The sequence below is a fragment of the Stegodyphus dumicola genome, chromosome 12 (genome assembly GCF_044657685.1).
Source record: "Stegodyphus dumicola isolate Sdum_Otavi_A_Nest chromosome 12, ASM4465768v1".
Classification (NCBI taxonomy): domain Eukaryota; kingdom Metazoa; phylum Arthropoda; class Arachnida; order Araneae; family Eresidae; genus Stegodyphus; species Stegodyphus dumicola.
This window is the reverse complement of record NC_140779.1, coordinates 120,463,567-120,486,718: the sequence shown is the minus strand read 5'-3', so window position 1 is coordinate 120,486,718 and position 23,152 is coordinate 120,463,567. Positions and strand designations below refer to the sequence as shown.

The window sequence follows — 23,152 nt, the reverse complement described above, 5'->3', positions numbered from 1 at the left end:
ACGACGAGAAGTGTATGCAATGTTTTTTTCTTAAAAGGGATGCATCCAAGGTTATTTACTACAGTTGAATTTTTTTAAACCACTGAAAGGTTTGGCACACTGCTGCTTTGTGACATCACCAGGAGTGATTTTGCGACTGAAGAACAATTCGCGGAAATAAACATTCAAAGGGCGAGAGAAAAGCCTATTTAAAAGCGGACAGATAGTTCAATGTCGGTAGCGCTCTCATCCCTGCGTTTATCGAATTGTTTCTAAATGCAACCACGCCGTTTCCTGTAAATTAGCGCCCTAGTAGTATGGTCACGTGACACTTAAAAGGCTGACGAACTCGTTTCAGTTTCGATGAAAGCAGACTCTGATAAAATGATGAACAGATATTCGATCCAAATCACGATTAGAAAACTTGAATACACAATATTAGTGAATGAGACTATTTATGTACAGTTTTTTTTCTTTTAATTAAAAAAAGTTAATCTTTAAGATAACATCGCGCGGATATTTTCAAAATAAATATTACAGAAGCATAAAGTTTGATTTCCATCAGCTTTGAGCCATTTTATCTGCCCCTGTTCCTTATAAGCAGCATTTAAAAAACTTTCTTTTAAATTATTTACTTTCAGATTGTATTTAACTCATTTACTTCTGTTGCTAAAGAACGGATTTCTAGGGAAGAGAAATATTTTCACCTTTCCCGGGGGTTGAGACATAATACTTTTCTATTAATATCAATGGCTAACTGAACTTATCTTAATAAGATAACGGGTGTGTTCTGATTCATAATAATAAAATGCTATGAAAATGACTACAAGTGCTGCATATTCAGTTAAGAAATAACATTCTATAATTTCTTAAAAAGATGCCGGTCTATAGGTGAAAGGTAATCTGTCATATCCACTTCTAGACGGGTTTAGCTAGCAATAAGTCTAGACAAATTTGTCAGAAAACATGACAAACTGCTGGAAGAGTAAGCTGAGATGAATCTGAAAAACGTAAACGATCATTAAGCTAATGCTAAATCATAGCTTTTATATGATTTAGAAAGGGCAGAAAGAGGAGTATTTTGACACTGTTCCTTATAAATATCACTGATTAGCCACCAGGTACAAGAAATTAGGCTGCGGGTTATATTGTACACGAAGTGGAAAGAAGCCATTTATTCTGTCATGTTCGTAAAAGTAAACGATTGGCAGAAGCTTCAAAGTAGTCTTCATTCGAAACTGATCACACTCCAGAAGAGGATGTATTTGAAGATGAGAAGAGTGAATTGCTTAAATGCAGGCTCATTGGAGATCATTTTGTATGCCTTTCTGGTCAAACACAAACTGAAAAATCTGATGTGGCCAGCATATGACCTTTCCTCAATATCATGTTTAAAACAGCAACGAGGTTTAAGTAAAGTAACATTTCCGGCTGATCATATGCAAACAAAATCTAATTTTTTGTTCTTTCTTGTTCATTCTGCTATTATTAGACAAAGGGACTGCAGCTCTCAGTTCTTAATTTCGTGTCAAATAACTTCTCAAATAAAAGGAGGCTGCCACCAAATGTTATCGCTATGTATTATTTTTAAGAAAATAATGCAGTCAATATAAATAATATGTACCGAAAATAAAAATTCTGATATGGACACTTCATGGCCCGTTAAATTACATACCTTTCTGCAGTACTTCATTTAAACTTATTCCCTCGAATTATTCTAGCTTAATTAACTGATCCCTCGAGGCAAGTTGCCATCAAAAATTGCAAATTTTAAATTAAATATCCCGGTCAATTTTTATTTAATACTGCCGATTGCAATAAAAAGGGAGATACACAAATAGATGTCATAGCAGTCCGATAAACAAAGTTTCAATGTTCTACAACTAGTCGTTTTTGAGTTATGCGAGAATGGATTGAAAAGCGATTCAAACGGGATTTTTTTCGTCTATACATACGTACGTACGTACGTAGCTACGTATGTATAGACGTCACGAAAAAAATCCCGTTTGAATCGCTTTTCAATCCATTTTACACTCCGTTTTGGAAATAAAGAGTTTTTTTTCTGTCCGTACGGAGAGAAGTCATGAATAAATAAAACCTTCAAATGAATTCGGGAACGCTCAAAATTAATATTTCCGTTGAAATATAGTACCCGAAGTTTTTCGCGATTACACTTTCGTGATTTCGTTACTTCCTTTACTTTGTGCAAGGAAGTAAACATGCCTGCCCCACTTAACTCTCTAGTGGAATTTTGAAAGATATGCTGCGTTTAAAGATTTAGTGATTTTATTGTTGAATATTATGGGGTGTGAGTGCGAACAAAGTTATATTTAACAAATGAAGTTAAAATTACAGACAGAAATGTTGGTCATTCTAAAGATAGGCTGCTTTTAAAAGCTTTACGATTGTTAAATCATTGATTTCTGAGTCCGAAACACTGTTTGGTCAGATTATATAGTAAAATCGATGCGATGACTTCAAATAAAAGCATGAGAACGGATATGTACGTGAACGAATGAAACATTTTCCATTTTATGGAACAATAGAATAATACAAAATTGAGCAGTTAGTAGGAGTGCTGTGAAGTCAGGGAGATAATATGAAACTTTAAAATTGAAAAAGAACCTCATTTTAAACAAAGGCTTTAAATTTTACTTTTCCCCTCATTTCCTTTTTACTTCCTGCAAACATACATACATATGTCAGGAAGACAATGTTTTCAGTCCAAAATTTCTATAGTGAGATTTCTGCGAATAAATATGAATTCCCTGCAATACATTTTACTATTTTTACAGCGATGTCTGTGTGTGCATATGCTTGGGACAATTTTTGTTACATTTTATATCAAACTTCCAAAAATTTCCATTTTCCGTTTTGCATCTTTCATCATTCACGTAAAGCGCTGATTAGATTTGGGGTAAAATTGGACAACCAGAAGTGGCACTTTAATTGAAGCTAATAGCAGTATTAAATGAAAAATAATGTTATAAAGTTTTGGATGGTATTGAAATACCATCCAAAACTTTATAACATTAGTATTTATTAGGATTTTTATATCAATGGGAACATTGTATTAGATTTGCTAAAATTGACAGACCGGAAGTGATACTTTCCTTGAAGCTCTGAACAGATTTTTCTGCAAAGATATATTATGATATAACCCAAAACTCTATGTGTATACTTGTATATGCATACACAATGCATATACAGTCATCACCATGAGAATAACATATTAGATTTTGACTATATGTGATAAATTGGAAGTGATACTTTACTTGGATACTTTACTTAACATGAGAATAATATATTAGATTTTGACTGTATGTGATAAAATGGAATGATACTTTACTTGGAACTCTTAACAGAATTTTGTGGAAAAATATAGATTCAGTGTAACAAGAGATTAATCTAAAATATGCAGCACATATTAAGCCCATTTTTATTATAGCTAGACATAATATTTATTTACACCAAGTAGTAGAAGAGAATATTTTTATAACAGCGTTTCATTTGCGGAACTTCAAAACTCTTCTAATGCAGGCATGTTCCCCAAAAAATGCAATTGTTATTTTCTTGCATTGTTGACGATGACGAGACACAAATGCAAATAGAAAATTCGAAAACATCTATTGCTTCACTTCTTATTGACCCTGGTAGTCACAATTCAGCAGTAATTCCAAAAAGTAACGAGCATTGTTTAATGACACTTAAATATACGTACAGAGAAAACAGAATTTAAATTTGTTGACGTTATAGGAATAAGATAGAAGAAAATTAAGGTATGGTATTCGTTTCAAACCGTTGATTTTAAATGTATTATAAATATTTAATTTTCTTTAATTAAAAACCAATTAAATTATGTGTTATTCAACTGTCTAATAAAATACAGTTTTTAAAGAAGCGAATAAAGAGTCAATCACATATGTTGATACAAATTAAACTAGTTTTTACACATGGCCATTTATACCTAATAAAATACAATCCAAAATTTTGTATTACGGACATTTCTATTTATTGGAACAACAAACTTAGATTTTGTTTACAAACGGTCAACCGGAAATAATACTTAACCTGAAGCGCACTGCTGTTTAACACATGGAATTTTCGAGAAATCATGTGCTGGCCACATCAGATTTTTTGTAGCTGTAATTAGAGAAAACAAAAATATCACGAAACTTGCGTTGTAACATAAAGGTAAACCGCCATTGAATCAATTTTAGATCAGAAGTAAATGTTTAGAATCAGTCTTTTTTTTTTTCTAATTAAAACCTGCCACTACTTTATAAGGTATTATCCTGCCTTCTTAGCATGCCTTCGTAGTGTAGTGGTCTGCACGCTGGGCGCGTATTCCAGAGGTCCATGGTTCCATTCCTGGGGAGGGCGTTGCTCATTTTTCATCTTTTCCGCTTTAAAAATAACTCTACAACTTTAAAAAATGATGTAAATACGGACCTATGTCTTTTGGAAAATCTAGTTGCGGTTCTAGAACTTTCTTGAATTCCAAAATGCGGCTCTTACTGACATGAAGTTTAGACACCTCTGAATATGTTCAAAATTTAATATATTATTTTGATTTAGATATGAGTTTTAAGCATCAAATAGTAAAAATTTTATATTTGATCCTATTATGTTTGTTCACGAATATCTGTTCAGATTTTCAAGTAAAATATCACTTTCGGTTATCAATTTTAACCAGAATCTAATTGCTCCCCTTGATATAGAAGTCTAAGACACTGAAATTGAAAAGTTTTTGATTATATTTTAATATAACTTTACATCAAATATTGCTTCGTCCTTCATGTATATAACTGTTAGAGGCTTCAAGTAGACTATCACATTCAGTTGCTCAATTTCACCCCAAATCTTCTGATTTCTGAAAAAACTTCTGATTTTCCGTAAAACAAAGTAAGTTTGACATAAGAGTTAGCACGAAAGAAAAAATCAAAACAGAATTTCACAAATATAGACAGACACTGCTGTAAAAATGGTAAAAACGTGTTGTGAGGACCCTGTTATGTCGCGAATTTTAATTATATTAATATTTGTTTTAAGTATCATTTTTTCAAGTATTTTTATTTGCATTCCTTTATATTCTAAAATTGTAAAAGCCTTATTTAGCTGGTAATTCTTGAAACTGTAGAAAGTGTAACAAAGACAGGAAACGTGACATTATGTGTTACTTTTCATAGTAAAATATGTGGTAGCATTACTGATCAGTTATCCAATACTTAGTAATATAATAATATTCTAGAAATTAATAAATGTGTATCTTTAACATTCAATTGCATTTGCGTGTTTACCTCGAGTGTATTATTTTTTTTTGGGTGGTTTGTCATGTCCCTCCATTTGTTTGGGCAGGGAGGCTTTGAGAAATATGGAGCTTTCATTGAATTTGGAGTTAGTGTTATTTTTATATGGGTTTCTCACAACGCGAACCTAAAATTTATTGAACTACCACTATATGATTGTTTTTAGGATATATTATTTATTTTGAGTTAGTTTGTCCGGCACCATAAGTCAATTAAGTTAAGGTTAAAAGTCTAAAAACCCTTAGTTTTCAGCGATTCAACCAGTTGTGAGGACTCTAATTCTCATTCTTCCTTTGAAATTCACTATTGAATTTTTGAACTAAAAGCATGACCTTTGTATAAGTTGGCGGAAATTGAAAAAATCCTTTAATTGGTAATCTTACAATTATAGTCATTCAATTTGATAACATTATACTTCTGATATGCTTATCCAAAGGGAAAGGGTACTTCTTCACGATCTTTCTAAAAAGAAATAATCTGATAATAGCATGACGTAGAGGAAATGAAGAAAATCCCTGCATCCCAGCCCATTCGCACACAATTCAACCGGGATGAACTACCAGCACTCCGGTTTTATCTACTTGACCGCTAGTGGACGACTTCTTGTCATAAAGTTTAAGAGAAAAGAACTGAGTACCATCTTTGAAACAAAAGCACATGAAAATACAGGCCCCCAACATTATACAGAAGAGGAAAGAAAAGGCGAGTATATTAAGTAGATGGCAAACTGCAATCAACAACTGAGAAAAAAAATTATGATAAGTAAATCTGAAAAAAAAAAAAAAAAAAAAAAAAAAAAAAAAAAAAAAAAAATTTCTGAAAGATTTCAGATTTTACATTAAGCCCAATGGGCGTTTACGTTATGGTGTTTTTTTCACTGGGGATTTCAAAAGGGATTTGAAAAGTGATACAGATATTCAAAGTCATTCGACGCTAAATACCGTTAGATATTGTAACGTCTTTGCGTTGCTACGCTACCAATATATAATACCAATAAGAAATATAAAGAAACCTAGCGCATAAAATATCCGTGCTTGAAGACGCACGCCATGTAAATGGTTATGGAACGCTTTAAAATCGTTGAGTTTGTTAATCAAAAACTCGTTAAAGTTTTACAAAATATGAAATAAATAATAAAATAAATTCTAAATTTGGGATTCCAGATGGCCATATTTGAGTGGAGGACCACGTTATTCAAAACTGAATGTCTCTAGGTGCCGTCGTTTTTTCACAGTGCGAGAAACATGCATACATTCATGCAGATTTTTCATTATTTAATTTCTTTAAATATAATACAGGGCTCTAATATTTGGTTTCAATAATTTGAAAAGTTATTCAGACTTTTAGAAAGAACCAAATGCAAAATGCCAAAACGAAATTAATAACCCTTCTGAGCTAACGCCCTTTGCGTTAATAATATTACCCATTCGCAACCAGTATTATTAAAATGAACAATGACTCCTTTAAATAACCTTTTATTACTCTTTTTGTCTCTTACGCAATATTTAAATTAGCAAAATTCGACGCTTGCTTAGGGTTGAAATTTCAGTTAAAAAAGTGCACACATTTTGAAAAAAATCCTATCCTGCATATTTCATTTGAGACACAAACTATTTTGCATCATTATGTCGAAATTTTAAGGTAAATAATTCAAATTTGTGGCGTCATCTGTTGAGTAAAGCAGAACCTATATTGAAAATACACTTCACTCAACAGATGGTAACTAACTCTTGCTTCCTTTTTTGTCTGTTTACCTTTATTTCGTTTATTTAAGGCAGTGACCGCCAACTGTCATGTCCTTGAAGTTAATTTAAGTGCATTTTGAGGCCGTGGACCACACAATACTTTTTTCGGTAAATATTTAGGAATAGGTAATAGAATACTAAACAGCTGTTACATCAAAATTTTTCTAGTTTTAATTTCAAATAATCTTTATATAAAGATTTTCTTATATTGTTTAGGATTATGAAGAATTATTTATTATTATGAAGAATTATTATGAATTTTGGTCAATAATATTAAATTTAGTCAACTTCGCCGTCGCCGACTAGACAGGAAAGTGGTTACTGACTCTGACTGCCGTACCAAAGGGCCCAGGTTCGTATCTCGTAGAAGGTATGGATATAAATTGTTTTTCCCTTCATAGAAGGTGGCTCACCTATTACGTGCTTCCATAATAAAGTGACCACCGCTTTTGGCGTTAATAGTGGCCAACACCTGTGCTCGCCACGGGGGGGGGGAGAAGCCGCGTGCGTCAATTGCCTATTATCGATTTAAGGCTTTAATTTTGAATAAGACAATTTTTATCAAAATATTTCACTTTCACTTTAAATTATTTTAATACTTATATAAAATGGACTTTTGTTTAATCTCATATATTTACCTTTGGTTAAATCCCGAAAGCTTTGATAAATATTGGCAAACATATATAAACACTTAAATTGATTATATCTAACTTTAGCATACATATATGAAGAGAAAGAACAATTATAGCATAAACATGAAGTGGATTTTGCAAACATAATAAGATATAAGTTTGATGATACCGTATTATTACGAACACAAATACATTTTATTGTGGAAGAAATTACTTAGAGTTTAAATATACTTTAAGAAAAAGGTCTATTGTAAGCACAATGCCCTGAATATTCAGGAAATTGGAACAAACAGTTCAACAAGGCGTGGCTGTACAGAACAGTAGGCGGTGGGGAACAGTTAGGATCTATCATTTAACAAGGTCAGCAGTCACCGCGCAGGTAATTTGATACATCAGATCTCGCTTTTGTTAAATAAATAAATAAATAAATATTACCACTTTCATATTTTCTTGCGACGTCATTTAAAAAAGCTTCCTAGACTAGTAGATAGAAAAAGAATAGTAACTGTTTTGGAATTCATTTCATTGTCGATTTTTCTTACTACATTCAGTTTTAGTGCAGCTATTTGTCTGCAAAATCTATTTTTCGTAAATTATTCATAAATTACTAAAGGAAACCATCAGTATTATTCGTTCGCATAGCAACAAAAGCTATCCACTTCGACGCTGTTTCAAATTCGAGAACTGATTTTTTTATTGCGGACTAAAGAGGTTTTCTGGGCGTCGAGGTTTACTCCGTTTTAGTGATAATGTGATTAATTTTATAGGAGCGCAGAAAAAATTGTGCGAAATGGAAATAGCTTTAAAAGCATTAAATAAGTCAGAAGAATTCATTAGTTTATTAACTGCGTTTTTCATTCCAAGGCATACGATTCCTCTTGCTTCTTCTTATTTCGATGGTATATGGAAAAGCGGAATTAAGCCTGTAATGCTTCATCTCAGTTACAGAGAAGACGACACTTATATTTCAAGAGCTGGTTACTTGATATATGGAAGCAGAAGCTCTAATTTCCATTATTTCAGATGTTTCAAGTTTAGATGTACTACCTCCTTCGCATTTGCTTATTGGAGAAACTATTATAGGTATTCTCAAATATAGCTGTACCAGCCCTTAAAACCTTCGTTCCAGGTGAACTCTGCTGCAAGAGATGAAGCAGGAATCTTCGGAAAAATGGCGCTGTGAATATTTATATACCCCACAATCTAATCAAAATGGACAAGGGATCGGCCAAATCTGGAAGGTGGCGATATCCTTCTGCTGAAAGATGACACTTCCTCAGCTGCATAGCCATTGGGAAGAAGAAGAGGTATATCCGAGAGGGTATGTATTTGTTAAAGTTCAGGCTACTCAAACTCTCTTCAAGATCTCCTTAAACAAGCTGATCTTCATACCTAAGAGTCAAGAGTCTGGGAGCGAAGGTGGAGTGTACATAGGAGTTGTATTTGATAGTGGAATGCCTCTTGAGAGCGGTGCTTATTTTTCTCTGCAGCTAATTTCAAACTACAAGACTGAACTGCTTACTGGTGTTACAAATAGCCACGCCGCTATGGCTGTATTGCTTCTGTTCCAGAAAAGCCAGTACTAGCTTTACTGTGGATCGCACAAAGCTGCTTGACCACCTCTTTTCCTTTCTTTTAAGTTACGTTTCATAAATGTTCTGTTTATTTTATAGAGAATAGTCCCCTTTATTGTTTAATTTTAGGTTCATAAGCGAGCAATAAGGAAAGGCATTAATAAAATAATGGAAAATAAGCATTCACCAATAAAATTACTTTTTATTTAAATAATAAATAAACATGAATGAATAGTGAATGATTTTCAAATTCAGACCGTGAAAAACTATTGTGGAATTTTATTAACAGACAGACATAAGTTAAACTCTATCCTGTCTTGCTTGGCTCATGTTACAAATTCCCGTTTAAACTACAAAGTAATGCAAATTTAATGGCACGAGATATTTTTTAAAAATAGGTGGATATTCGTTACCGTGACTATTATAATTTTCGCTATGTCATCACTGCCCTTTTGAACATCAGTACATGCGGTGTTTCTGAACGACTACAGCTAGTCTCTGAGGTGATGATAAATGTTTTACGAGATACTGTAGCCGACCAGGTGCTCAGTTTTGAATTCAGAATTTCGTAATTTAAGTCTTAGCGACCCATTGAAATAACCTCATCATTGTGTGAGTCATTTTAGTTTGCGTTATCATTTTAGATGTAACCTACCAGGAGTGGATATTTGTATTTGATTTACTCTTCTGTTTTAGGATGGTCGTGAAGTAGTTGGTCGTGAAGGGAGATAACTCGCAGATAGGTTAGAATAACTACGTGATTAGCCTTTAGGTTGAACTTTCAGTTTAAAGTTTCTTTCGTACCTTAAAAATTATAAGATTTACAGCAAAGACATTTACAAATATTCAGTCATGTATTACGACAAGCAAAATGATGGAAAAATGCTGAAATTTTTAACTCATGCTTCTCTAAAACTATTAAACCTATCAAAATAATTCAGATGCTAAAATGTGAGAGTTTTAGTGGATGCTGTACAACCAGAATTTTAGTGTATCCATCAAAACTTTAATTGTGCATCAATCAAAGCATATGGTTAAACATAGGGTTTGGTTTACTTTATTACTGCAAAGCACTCAAAGGCTATTTGCCTAAGGGGAGAGATGCTTTCGTGGAAGGATTTCTAAGGAAAACTGTATCGTATACACGTTACACATAAGGAAAACCACGAAAACACCTCTGCAACCAGCACGTTAACCTGGATTTTGAACTCCGGAACGAACTACCAGTGTTCAGCGACTTCACCGCTCGACCGCTGATGAGCCGTGGTAAATATATGATTGAGTAATATAGACCAATACAGTTAGTTTTTGCGAAAATTTCAAATCTTATTACGGCACCGTAAAAAAGTTTCATATGGGGCTGGGTTCCGATGAAATTATTTTGAGGGAATAAGCTAAGAACACTGAGAACGGTGAAAAGTTTCGGGATCTCCAGTACCTACAGTCATGGACTGTGGCAGCCATTGCAGCTCGAATTTCATAACTCAATAGTTTTAAAACGATTTCTTTTATTTTAGTTGTTCGACCTAATATTGGTTTCAAGAACTGCCGTCAGATTTACGGATCAAATAAAGAATACCTGCTAAGGTAAGAAAAAAATTTTGAATATCCAGAGAATTTCAATGGATTTAATAGCTTTTTTAGGTATAAAGGTTTTTATATTCTGGCCATTCTTTTGCTTTCCAGTCGCACACGATCTTGAACATGTTGCAGTCTGCAGAAAATCAAGGATTTCAGAAACGCGGAAGAGGCGCTTTTCAAGAACCAGTTTCCGTTTTGTTGCATTAAATTGACTGATCTTGAACTATATCTTACAATTAAAGGACTTTTACGTCAACTTATTAATGAGAAGTGAAGGTCAAGAGAAATTAGAAACGCAGGAGTGTCAATCCAAAGCTGCAATTTTTTTTTAAAATTCAATGTTAATTCAATTATCATTTGCGAAATGTGACACTGCTGGAAATCCTGACAAAGGAAATTCCATAAATGTTCTTAGTAATATTTTCCCCAGGATCACATAAGTTTTAAAGTTTATTTTTCTACATTGTAAGAGCTCAAATGAGTCATTTTGACAAGAAAACATGTTATAATTATGCTTAAAAACTATTTTACTGTTAACAAACATTATAGTACCATTCCAATTTTTAATGGAAAAGCTGCTTTATTTACAAAGTACCTCAAATAACTCGCGCACAGCTTTCTGATTTATTTATTTATGTGAAAAGTCTATTTGCTCTGAAAATTTACTATTAAAGCACTTGCATTTACTTTTTAAAGCATTATTTATAGAAAAAATGAAATAGTCCCTTAGAAGACGAATTCCTTTCTTTCAAAAAATATGTATTACGCTTTATTTCTATAATACAATAATTTTAACTGTTTTATTCCCTCTGTTCCATAATAATATCATTTGATGACTTGTTCCATCTGTTTGAAGGGTCATGTTGTCTGCAATATGCTAAACGCGCTTTTTTGTGTGCTGCAGTGAACGAAACGCAATCCTGGCCTACATCCTTATTTTATGCAGTATTCGGGCAACCTGTAGACTATGAAACTCGAATTGCAGTGGCAGCATACAATCCAGGTGAGAGTTGTGAAGATGTAGCAATTTTGTCTTACAGCGCTGAAAATGCTAAACAGCGATCTTTCATTCGTCACTGTGGATGTTGGTCAACCTCATCCAGGTCTTCTCGATACGGATCAAGTGTCCTGAAACTACTTCCATAAATTCCAGATGACACTGAGCTCTGCAACCATCTGCGCTTGTGATTGATCTGCATCCAATCTACCGACAAATTCTCCATCTCATTCCGTCATTCATACGTGGCTACTAATTTTACCTTATAAAATGTATCTCACTCTGGCGAGAAACAGAGTCATGAAGGAGTACGAGCACACAAATCGCCAGAAACCACTTCTGCACAATCATAGTTCCGCAGACACTCACGGTTCTTCTTTTGGCTCAATACGTTTCGTACGGCAACTATTTTTTATTATTTTTTCTAATTTTAAAATAGTATTGAGGCTTACATTCAAAGTAATAGGGTATATGTATATGTATGTGTCTGTATACGTACACATACGTAAACGTAACACCCAGAATAAAAGACTATTAGTTTTAGGATATTAACAAATACCACTTATTTGTCTTTTTGAAACTAGTCATCATAACAATAGTAGGTGTATATTTTTGGCTTCAGATTGCTGACTGAAAAATAATTTAATTTCCTCAGCAGTTTTACAAGCAGATACAAATAGGAAAACTATTTAAAAACATGATATATTCAATATTCTGTTTTTTTTTTTTTTTTTTTTTTTTTTTTTTTTAAATACAATACGCGAATTCGGAAGTCCTTGAAAACGGAAAATCACGTTTCTTAATTGATACTTTATTTGCAAGGATGATTTGTTGTTTTTAAGTTAAAGGAATCATGCATTTGAAAGTCAGGAACTCTAAAATTCTGAATACATAAATAATGCATAAATCCTTATTTCTCAGAAAGGGTCATTCAAAAAATTAAATCTGATGAGGAAGTAACAGAGTTTCCTTTACAACTACTTTTCTAGATTTCTTAGCATCCTTTTAGAAAAACATACCTATATAAAATGATTTAATTGTAATAAAAAATAGATGCAATTTGAGGAAAAATCTATTTATTTAGTGTTTCATTTTGAACTTAGTAAAAGCTTCCCTTCTGTAGAAGTCTTATGTTTTTTAATTTATTTGACTTTAAAGTATTAGCAGAAAATGTCGTTTTACTCGCGAATATATCATTATTTAGAAATTTGTGATATGGAGATGATTTAGAAATTATTACAATCCATATTATTATAAAGAATAATTTAGAGGTGATATTAGTTATTTTAATTCATTACTTAAATCCTCTCGATTATTTTACACCAGGCAAATCTTCCAATTTACATTCTGATATATAGGATTTATCATTTAAAAAACAAATTAATCTTTCTTAATTAGTGGAGCTATTTATCTCTTGAAATATTGTTGTCTTAAATAGCTGTAGCTCTTGATAATATTCAGTAAAAATACATAATTATATAAATCCAACCAAAGGACTTGAATGCGTTTCTGTTTATTTCTATATAATGGTTACATTTTGGAAAAAAATGAATGACTATATTGACACATTTGATGGAGATACCTCAGACCTGAAAGAAGCTCTGACTTTCAATCTCTCTCACTTTCGAAGATTCTTAAATGTTAGAAGATAACACACATAATATCTAGATCTATACTAACAATCTTTAGGGCAATATACACCATGTGCACTGAAGTCCTTATGCACTACTTTTGTAACTTTTGATTACAGACATGTACTTCCAGACACAAAAATGTTTTAAATGAACAAAAATATTTGTGTTGTGGTATTTTTAAATTTAAACACCAGTTTTATTAAGTTACGAAATCTAACTTCTTATACGGTCCACCTGGCTAATTTTACATTTAGTAAAATTTATACTCATTGATAAAAAAAATAAATAAAATACCAAAACTTTAACTCCCATATGACGAAAACTGAGATACTAATTTCAAAATTTGGTGGTTTTGATGTCATTTTCAGATTGCTTTGAAGGATACGTTAAAAAATAAATTAGAATGATTCGAAGTTCATCTTCTTTTCTCCCCTTTAATGCCATTCTGTTATTCTTGCATAATTTATTAGCGTATTTTCTTTAACTTATCATTTTCTTATACATGTTATGACTAAGGAATTTTCACATACGTGACTTTGAAGTTTTCAAAAATATATGCTATTCATATTCTCACTCAGTTGCATTACTTTGAAATAGTAATATAATAATCATAAAAAAATTCAGCAAACTAAAAATTGTTTTTCATTTTTAATTATGCAAATAATATTACGATTTGGCTATATGCCAAATAGTAAAACCTACTGCTGTTTTCTAGAAAACGTATTCTGTAGGATTCTATGAATAAGACATCTTCGGGGAAAAAAACTGCATTGATCAGTCCCTTTCATGAACAGCATAGCAATGTTCTTCGCATACCTATCAACACTTTTTCTAAATCGATATTTCATTTTTAGTTCAGTACCATTTCAAAAACTTCATTTTTGGATTTGAGCACGACTCCTGAATATGATACGAAACTTTGAGTCGATTTTTGTTGTATAGAAGTCAAATGTTTCCTGTTTTTATTTTAAATTTAATTTTCTTAATTTTTTTAACGGGTATAAATTTTTAATAAGTATAAAAATGGGAACCAAAAGATCGTATTAAAAACTTAGACATTGATCGATTATTTAAATAAAAAATCTGATGTGGACACCACGTGACTTCCTTGCAGCGCTCATTAAATTATATCCATTTATTGCTACACTTCTTTTAAGTCTATTTCCTCGAATTATTCTAACTTAATTATCCGAATCTGAACAGAAGTTGAAAATGACATCAAATATTGCAAAATTTGGAAGCAAATATCCCTGTCCAGTTTTGTCGTACGGAAGGTTAATAATTTTAATAATAATCCTAGAGTTGACTACTTTACACCGTAAGGTCGAAATTAACATCTGTAACCAATATACAGGATTTCAATAAATGCAACAACTGAATTATTATTAACTTACGTAGATACATTGTGTTATGTACAATCTAAGCATGTCAAAAGAATTCCACATTGTAATACTAAATTTAAAGAATATTTTTCTTAACAACAATGAACTGATATTAAATATGGTTAGACATTTACAAGAATAAAGAGATATTAAATATGGCTAGATATTTACAACAATAAACTGATATATGGCTAGATATTTAGAACAATAAACTGATATTAAATATGTTTAGATACATATTTACAACAATAAACTGATATTAAATATGGCTAGATATTTACAACAATAAATTGATATTAAATATGGCTAGATATTTACAACAATGAACTGATAATTAAATATGGTTAGATACATATTTACAACAATAAACTGATATTAAATATGTTTAGATACGTATTTACAACAATAAACTGATATTAAATATGGTTAGATATTTAGAACAATAAACTGATATTAAATATGTTTAGATACATATTTACAACAATAAACTGATATTAAAAATGGCTAGATATTTACAAAAATGAACTGATATTAAATATGGTTAGATACGTATTTACAACAATAAACTGATATTAAATATAGTTAGATATTTACATTAATAAACTGGTATTAAATATGGTTAAATATATTCACAACAATAAACTGATATTTAATATTCTTAGATATTTATTATTAGACTAACTCTATATAAAAAGTCTTGTTATATATATAGTTAGATTTGTTATTTGCCGAAAATGAATTTTTTAAAATTAGACATTGTCAAAACATTAAGCCTTTCGTGATTTAAAACACATCTATAATTGGAAGTATATGACGACAAACGACTGCGAAATTAAAGACCGGATATATCCAGCCCCTTTACCCGGTTTACCTACCGCTCTTATATATACGTCTAGTACTGCCGGTTGCGATAAAAAGGAAGGTTTACAACGAGATATTATAGCAGACCATATACAAAATTCAACGTTTCACGGCTAATCGTTTTTGAGTTATGCCAGATACGTACATACGCATGTACCTTCAGATGTCACGCTGAAATGCCCCTTGAATGCCTTTTTAATCCATTTTAGAATCCCTTTTGGGAAAAAGAGTCCTTTATTCCGTCCGTATGTACAGGCAAAACAAGTCGTCCAGATGGATTCGGGAATGGTTAAAATGGATATTTTGTTTTTTCTTCCTTGTACGAAGTGAAAAGGAAGTATTGTAATCGCGAAAAGTTTCAGGCAGCATATTTCAACGAAAATATCCATTTTGACCGCTTTCGAATGCAATTTAACTATGTTTTTGCGTGATGTCTGTACGTAAGGACAGAATAAAAGACTCTTTTCCTCCAAAAAAATTATAAAACTGCTTTAAAATGAATTCTGAAGAGAATTTTTCGTGGCGTCTGTACGAACGTACGTACGTACGTATGTATCTCGCATAACTCAAAAACGAATAGCCTCAGAACATTGAAATTTTGTATATAGGACTACTATAACATGTAGATGTGCCCCTCGTATTTTGGTTACAATCGGCCGCGCCAAACGTATATAAATATATTTATATATATATATCCACTCTGTTACCCGGCTCAGTGATCTCAGTTTCTTTACTCTTATATGTTTGTAAATTGTACATTTTTTGCTTTAAAAATGATTGAATTATGTTGTTCTTATCTTCCGGTTAAGGTTTTTATGCGTTTAGTAAAACTGTATGCAATATTTTTAGAATTATCAACAATTGTAAAGTTGTTTAAGCGCCGCTAAGCCTAATAATTTTTTTGATGGCGGCCATTGCTTGTTTACCTTTGAAACAGCAGAGTAGTGGATTTGTTGCCAATCTAGAGAAACGTAGCTTCGCAACAACAAAGATAACGCCTTCATTTATTATTGCGAATTAAATCATGCTTAATCCTTTCTGGAATTTTTTCGAGGAAATAAGTGTTTAAGATTTACTTCGTAATTTTTAATACAGATATTTTGAGTTTTTATGTATTTTTGCCTTGTCGCGAAGTGAGAACTGAGTTAATTGAATGAGAAATACTCAATCGTCTGTGAAAAACTGTTTCTTTTTTTTTTTTTTTTTTGTTTTGTTTTCTTAATTTCTTTTATACATCGTTCTAGCTTTATTATAGTATTTGAATAGAACATGTGGCAACGATTCGATAATTCTTTAAATGATATAAATTTTGTGTATTCTGAGTTATAATATGAACGAAAGTGAACCTAGCGCCAGAGTGTCGCTATGGTAAACAAATAGAGTGAATTTTAAAGAATGCATTTATTCTGTCGTGGTTTTACGCGCTGTAGGCGAAGTAGATTTAATTAAATCCAGTATGTTTAAATGAAATTCAAGAAAAAATGCGTATAAGTTAATATACCGCACAAGGAAGTCATGTGGTATACACATCAGATTTTTTTAAAATAGGATACCCGACACTTTATGCGTTTACAGTACTTCCTTTACTTCGGCAAGGAAGTAAAAATGCCCAAACATGAATATTTAGGTGAGTTAAAGTATTTTTGTAACTGGAAGTTTATATGTAGGATAAACGGTTACAAAAATCAAGGCCGCATAAGGACTTTTGTGAATATGGTCGTGTGTATAAGTCTTTCTTCAAAAAATATACGTGCTTTGTAAATGCTTATGTCTTAGATATCTAAGTATATACGGTAAAGAAATAAATAAATAAAAAAGAAGATGCTCATATCAATTTTCAGATTATTGCTTTTTATTAGAAAATAAACAGCAAGTTGTACACGCTGCCATCAACGAAACTGACCCAACAGGGAAAAAAATAATAAAAGGAACTATTCGACTGCGTAAACTTGTTTATGGAAGTGGAATTTCAAAAATTAATTAATCGGATTATAACGCACACACATCAGCATATGCTACGCATTTCACGTTTTATTGAAACAACTAGAAATTTGCGTGGAAACTTTGAATTTCTTTAGCATTTACGCAAACAAACAATAAACGTTACATAAAAATTAAGAATTTTCAAAAGATGTTATTTAATTATAGAGGTATTCTTTTCCTGTGCTTGAAATCACTTTCTAAAAATTTTAGGCCTTCGCATTCCGTTATGCTATCATGTCATTTATCACTCATGTCACCGACAAGTATTGTTATTTAACGAGACATAATATGTTTATTGCTCAAATTATAATTCTATTTCTTGAAAAAAAAAAAAAAAAAAAAAAAAAAAAAAAAAAAAAAAAAAAAAACTGAGCAAATTAAAAGCACATCTGATAAACAAAATGTTTAGTTTTATACTTCAATAATATATCTAATTGCTGTAGCTTAAAATACATTTGATTTATAACATATTTAGCTGATGCACATTTGAAACATTATTGCGATTGAAAAGAAATTTTCTATTGTCCCGTTATAATGTACCTCGAAACACAACCATGTGACTTTTAGTTTATAGGTTATTTAATGAGTAAAGTGGAAATCCTTCGTATTTATTTAGACAAGATAATTTCTTTCGCCGAATTTTTTTTTTTGGGGGGGGGAGGCAATGGGTGCATGATAATACGACTTGGACACATAGCAAAGTAAAACTGTACGTTATGAGTAGTGTTCACTTGCATTGGTCAAGCGGTAGGTCTCATTATTGAGCTTATCTGACCATAGAAGGGAACATAAGATCAAAACTTGTAACAGTGATAATAAATTCGGTAAATTTTCCACGCAGGATATGAGAAGATAAATTTCCGAGGCTAAACATTTTGCATTCACAAATCAGAAACTGAACTATTATGATTGTGGTATAATGGCCAAAACCGCCACGCAAACGCTGGGCTGTGACACAGAGTTGAAATAAACACAAGAACAATAATATGAATTTTAATAAGATGAAAACCTTAACATTTGCATATCTTGACAGTATGCGACCAGAATTTTGTTACAGGAAAAATGCTCTATCGCATTATACACGAGGAATGATCGTTCTAGTAGGCCAACATGCCCATAGCTGTAAACAGGAAAGTTGTCCCCTCTTCTTAGGAAACCAGCTTATATATCTCCCTGCGTTTACTTGGGCTAAACTCCCGAGGGGAGGGGAGATTCTTTCACTCACACATAACAAATATAACACATAACACTCCTGACCCTGATGAAAAGACTTTTATCTCTTTGTTAAATACGGGTTCGAATCCCGGAGAAAGCATGGATAAGTGTACAGTATCATTGTGGCGTGAGAACATTTATATTACTTTCAAGCTTGAAGGCCTGCTGAAAAGTCAGTAATAGGAAAAAAGAAGTCGGGGACTCTTGGATCTGCCCTTCACGGAGGTTCTGCATCAAAATAAGAACGGAGCTGGGCAAACCCGCACTATGACCTATAAGGCTGGTATCACACATCTGTTTATTTCAGACGAACAACTGTTTCAAACAATTTTCTACGCGCTTTATCACTGAAAGAAAGACGCGCAATATTTTCCTTTCTTCCGCAAAAAATATATTAAGTTGTTCATTTTCAACAACCAATCAGTTATCAGCATCAAATTCCCGGCCATCAACCATCATTTGTATCAAAGAACTAGTTTCCCTTTTACATGGTAACCCCAAAATGATTCATTTAGATTGGCTGTTTCATATCGTGAGACAAAGCAGAAAAATTGTTCTTGAGAGTTCATCTTCCGAAATGTTTTGAATGTGTGATAAGGCCTTAAGATGTTCAAAATCTCCATGAACAAGAGGCGCAACCCTTTTCCTCGAGACCACCATGAATTCGTGAATCTGATCTAGACTATGTTCAGATTAGAAGGATTAATCAACAGAAGAAGAGTAGAACGAGATAAAGATAATGCTCTGTTCATTAAGTGCTTGACCAGAATCCCACATATCCCATTTATAAAGCGAAAGCTACATGCATATATGTAGTAGTTCTGTTATAAATCATATTAATTTTTCATACTGGAAGTTTGTTTGCATACAAAATATATCACAAAATAAACAGATGAAATTAATATCGTTATTTTCTTTAACATGACAGAGTTGCGTCTTAGCCGTGGCGATTGTTAAATATATTAAACAATAGGCAAATAATAGCATTGGTAGCAAATTCCTCTTCATTTAATAAACATATAAGTGTTGAAGATACAAGCAAATATAATGAAAGCATAATTAGTATTCCATTTTCATCCACATTCCTTTAAAAAAGAACTGCCAGAGGAAGTAAAAGATATTTAAATATATAGAGGATGTCAGCGAATGTCATCCAGAATTAAATTATCTTATGTGTCAGCTGGGAAAAACAAATAGCATATAAAAGAGAAAGCAACGAAGCGTAAAATTTTTTCAAAAGATTACGTGCAAAAAACGAACGTTTCCGTCAGATGAAATTTCAGATATTTAAAACATTATTATGTCACTATGAGACATTTGTTAGTGATATGGATTATCGAATATCGAATCATTTAAAAATGGTTCCTTCCCGTGGCCTGTCTCTTTTAATCTAGAGCATTACGTTTTTTGATCAAAATCTTTGATTTTATCTTCATATAAAGAAGAAAATGTATTGTAATGTATTTTACAGTAATTGACAAAATAATAGATAATCTTCTTAGTAAAACATAAATTTTATTTTTAGTTTACCGAGGTATTAAATGTCAAAAACCTAAGCAGCAGATGTATTATAAAGTTATTTGTCTATTTTCGTATGTGTAAAAATTGAACATTCCACTCAGTTTTATACTTAATTCTCATACTTATTTAAAACTGTTTGCACATTAAAAATTTTGTTTATAAATCCCCTTTTTGGGGGGTAACGATAAAAATAAAAATAAAACGTTGTTAAATGCCTATTGCCATTTCTAGATAATAATTAATGGCCCCTTTTCAAATTTTGCTTACGTATGCTGACCCAGAAGAAAAGAAAAGAAAAAAAAAAAAAAAATAAGATACATTATGTTTAAAGTTTGATTTGAGCAATGCATTGCATAAAAATGACTATAAATATATTTCTACAATTCAAAATACAAAAAAATCAATTGAAAGTTTTTAGATATGAATCTTAAATTGTGTGACCTTAGGCAAAAATGCCTGTTGTACTTTTCACGTTTCATGTTAATCAACATCTTTGTTTTGTAAGTAATTTATTTTTTAAATAAGGAAGTTTAATTATTTTAAATATGAACTATTAGTGTGTTATATTCATGATAAAAATTAATTAAAGAAGTTTTTTTTTTCTTTAACAAATCAATAGAAAAATAATTTGTCTTCCACTTCATGTCAAGTCCGTTTCCTTGAGATTATTTTACTCAAAATTAGTTTACAAATCTATTAAAAAATCTATTAAAAAAAACAGTACATATTCATTGACATAGATAAACTAGTCAAGCTATGATTGACTACTTTGAATATGTACTGTCCCCCTTTAGGCAGATTTACAAACTAATTTGGGGTAAAATAATCTCAAGGACTTGACATGAAGTGGAAGACAAAATATTTTTATTGATTTGCTAAATTTTTATCTAAAAAATTTCAATTGATTTTTTTGAATATTTTAAATTGCAAAAATATATTTATACTCATTTTATGCAATGCATTGTTCAAATTAAACTTTAAATATTAATTTATCTTGCATTTTCTTTCTTCTCTTCTGAGACAGCAAATGTGAGCAAAATTTGAAAATGGGCCTCGTGTGAAAACTACTGTAGTTTTAATTAGCAGCATATCGTTAATTATCATGATTATCCTTTAAAGCACCTCCGTTCTTTTTTATTCATTGACCTCTTTACTAATCGTATCGAAACTGCGACAAAGAGGAAAAAAAGACACTAAAGAATAGATATTAATTGTGAAAATAATAACAAAAATATTTAGAAGGTTAAGTTTTTTAACTTGATTCAAACACTAAAATATGACGGAATAAATCTTCTGTTTAGATAGAAAATCTTAAAACTAGATTAGAATTTAGCAAAGCATGCGTGGGCTATCTGCTGAAAGGGAAAGATGCCTTCATGGAGGATTTTTAAGGGAAATTGGCTCTTATTTTACTTTGCACAAGAGAGAAAGCATGATATGTCTAATACAACTAGCCCGTTCGTCGGGATCTGAATCTAGATCAAACTACCAGTGATTAGCGAGTTTACCACTCGGCCGATAGTGGGTAACAATATTGTAACTTAAAAAAGGCTCATTAAGTTAAACTGGATTATTAGTCATCATTATTTTCCTTTTATTTGTATTAAACAGATAAAATTGTTCGTTGAATGTTTAGGATGAAGAATGCTTAGCTGAAACAAAACCTAACCATGCTAAATGTAATCCCTATTTACAATCGGCGAATTTTTTTCAAAGAATTATTAAACGCAATATTAAAAAATTAAGCGAAAAATTGTATGAAAACATAATCAATGTTCAGCTTGCAGACAAATATTTCCAGTAAAGTCTTTCAATAAAATGTAATCGAACAGCAATTTATTTAAAAAAAAACATATAATGAATTTTACTTACACAGAACCAAAGTTGCCAGCAGCCTCACAGCATTTGCGGGTGGAGGGCAAGTTGGGAAGAAGGGTTCCAGTATATAATTTGCAAATGTTAATGCTGTGATTGCATTTCCACCAGGAACGATGATCACAAGAGCAACCCATAAGAACAAAAACGCGGGAAGCGGTCCAAAAGCTTCGAAGATGTAAGCATAATCTCCACCAGACTTAGGAATGGCCGTTCCTAATTCGGCATAACACAGTGCACCCACTGTTGACAACAAACCGCAGGAGATCCATACAATTAGAGCAAGTCCAATGGATCCAGCTTCTTGTAAAACTCCTCTCGGAGATACAAAAATTCCAGATCCAACTATGATCCCCACTATGATGGCAATACCGTTCAGCAAGCCAATCTTTTTCTGGAGCTCGACGGTACCAACGGGTGCTGTGGCTACAGAACCCTTTCCCATAGCTAAAAGATATTTGACGTTCTAACCTAGAAGAAAATATACTAAAAATAACTCTTTACTAAAGAACGGCTGCCAGGATTTAAAGTTGTTGTCTTCACTCTTACATGCTCCCGCGCCGTTCTCTTAGCGGATCTTGTTTTTCTACTGAGTGAGTATTTTGCTAGAGTAGGCTCGCTGTCCGTAGTACAGGGTTGCCATACATTAGTGACGTCATATTCTCCGTTTGGTGTGTGTTTTTTCATGCACGTCTGGCGTAAAGAGACGAAGAATTGCGAATGAATCACGAAACGAAAGGAAAATTCCCAAGTTGAGGATAGTTAACAGGTGCGGTCAGCTGGTAATGACTCGTTTAGCCAGTTGGAACCACTTTCGGAGTTTGTCAAAGTGACCCGGTGAACTGAAGTTTTAAAATGATTTGT

At 32.1% G+C, this 23,152-nt stretch overlaps 1 protein-coding gene across 1 annotated transcript in view; it reads right to left on the bottom strand.

The window, feature by feature from the left end:
• LOC118185410 (large neutral amino acids transporter small subunit 2-like) overlaps positions 1–22,908 on the bottom strand; it is a 112,974-nt gene extending 90,066 nt beyond the window's left edge. Inside the window, exon 1 of the mRNA XM_035355243.2 lies at positions 22,286–22,908. Within this exon, the coding sequence (XP_035211134.1) occupies positions 22,286–22,733 (448 nt within the window). The 5' untranslated portion in view covers positions 22,734–22,908. The remainder of the gene's footprint in view (positions 1–22,285) is intronic.
• Between the last annotated feature and the right edge of the window lie 244 nt (positions 22,909–23,152).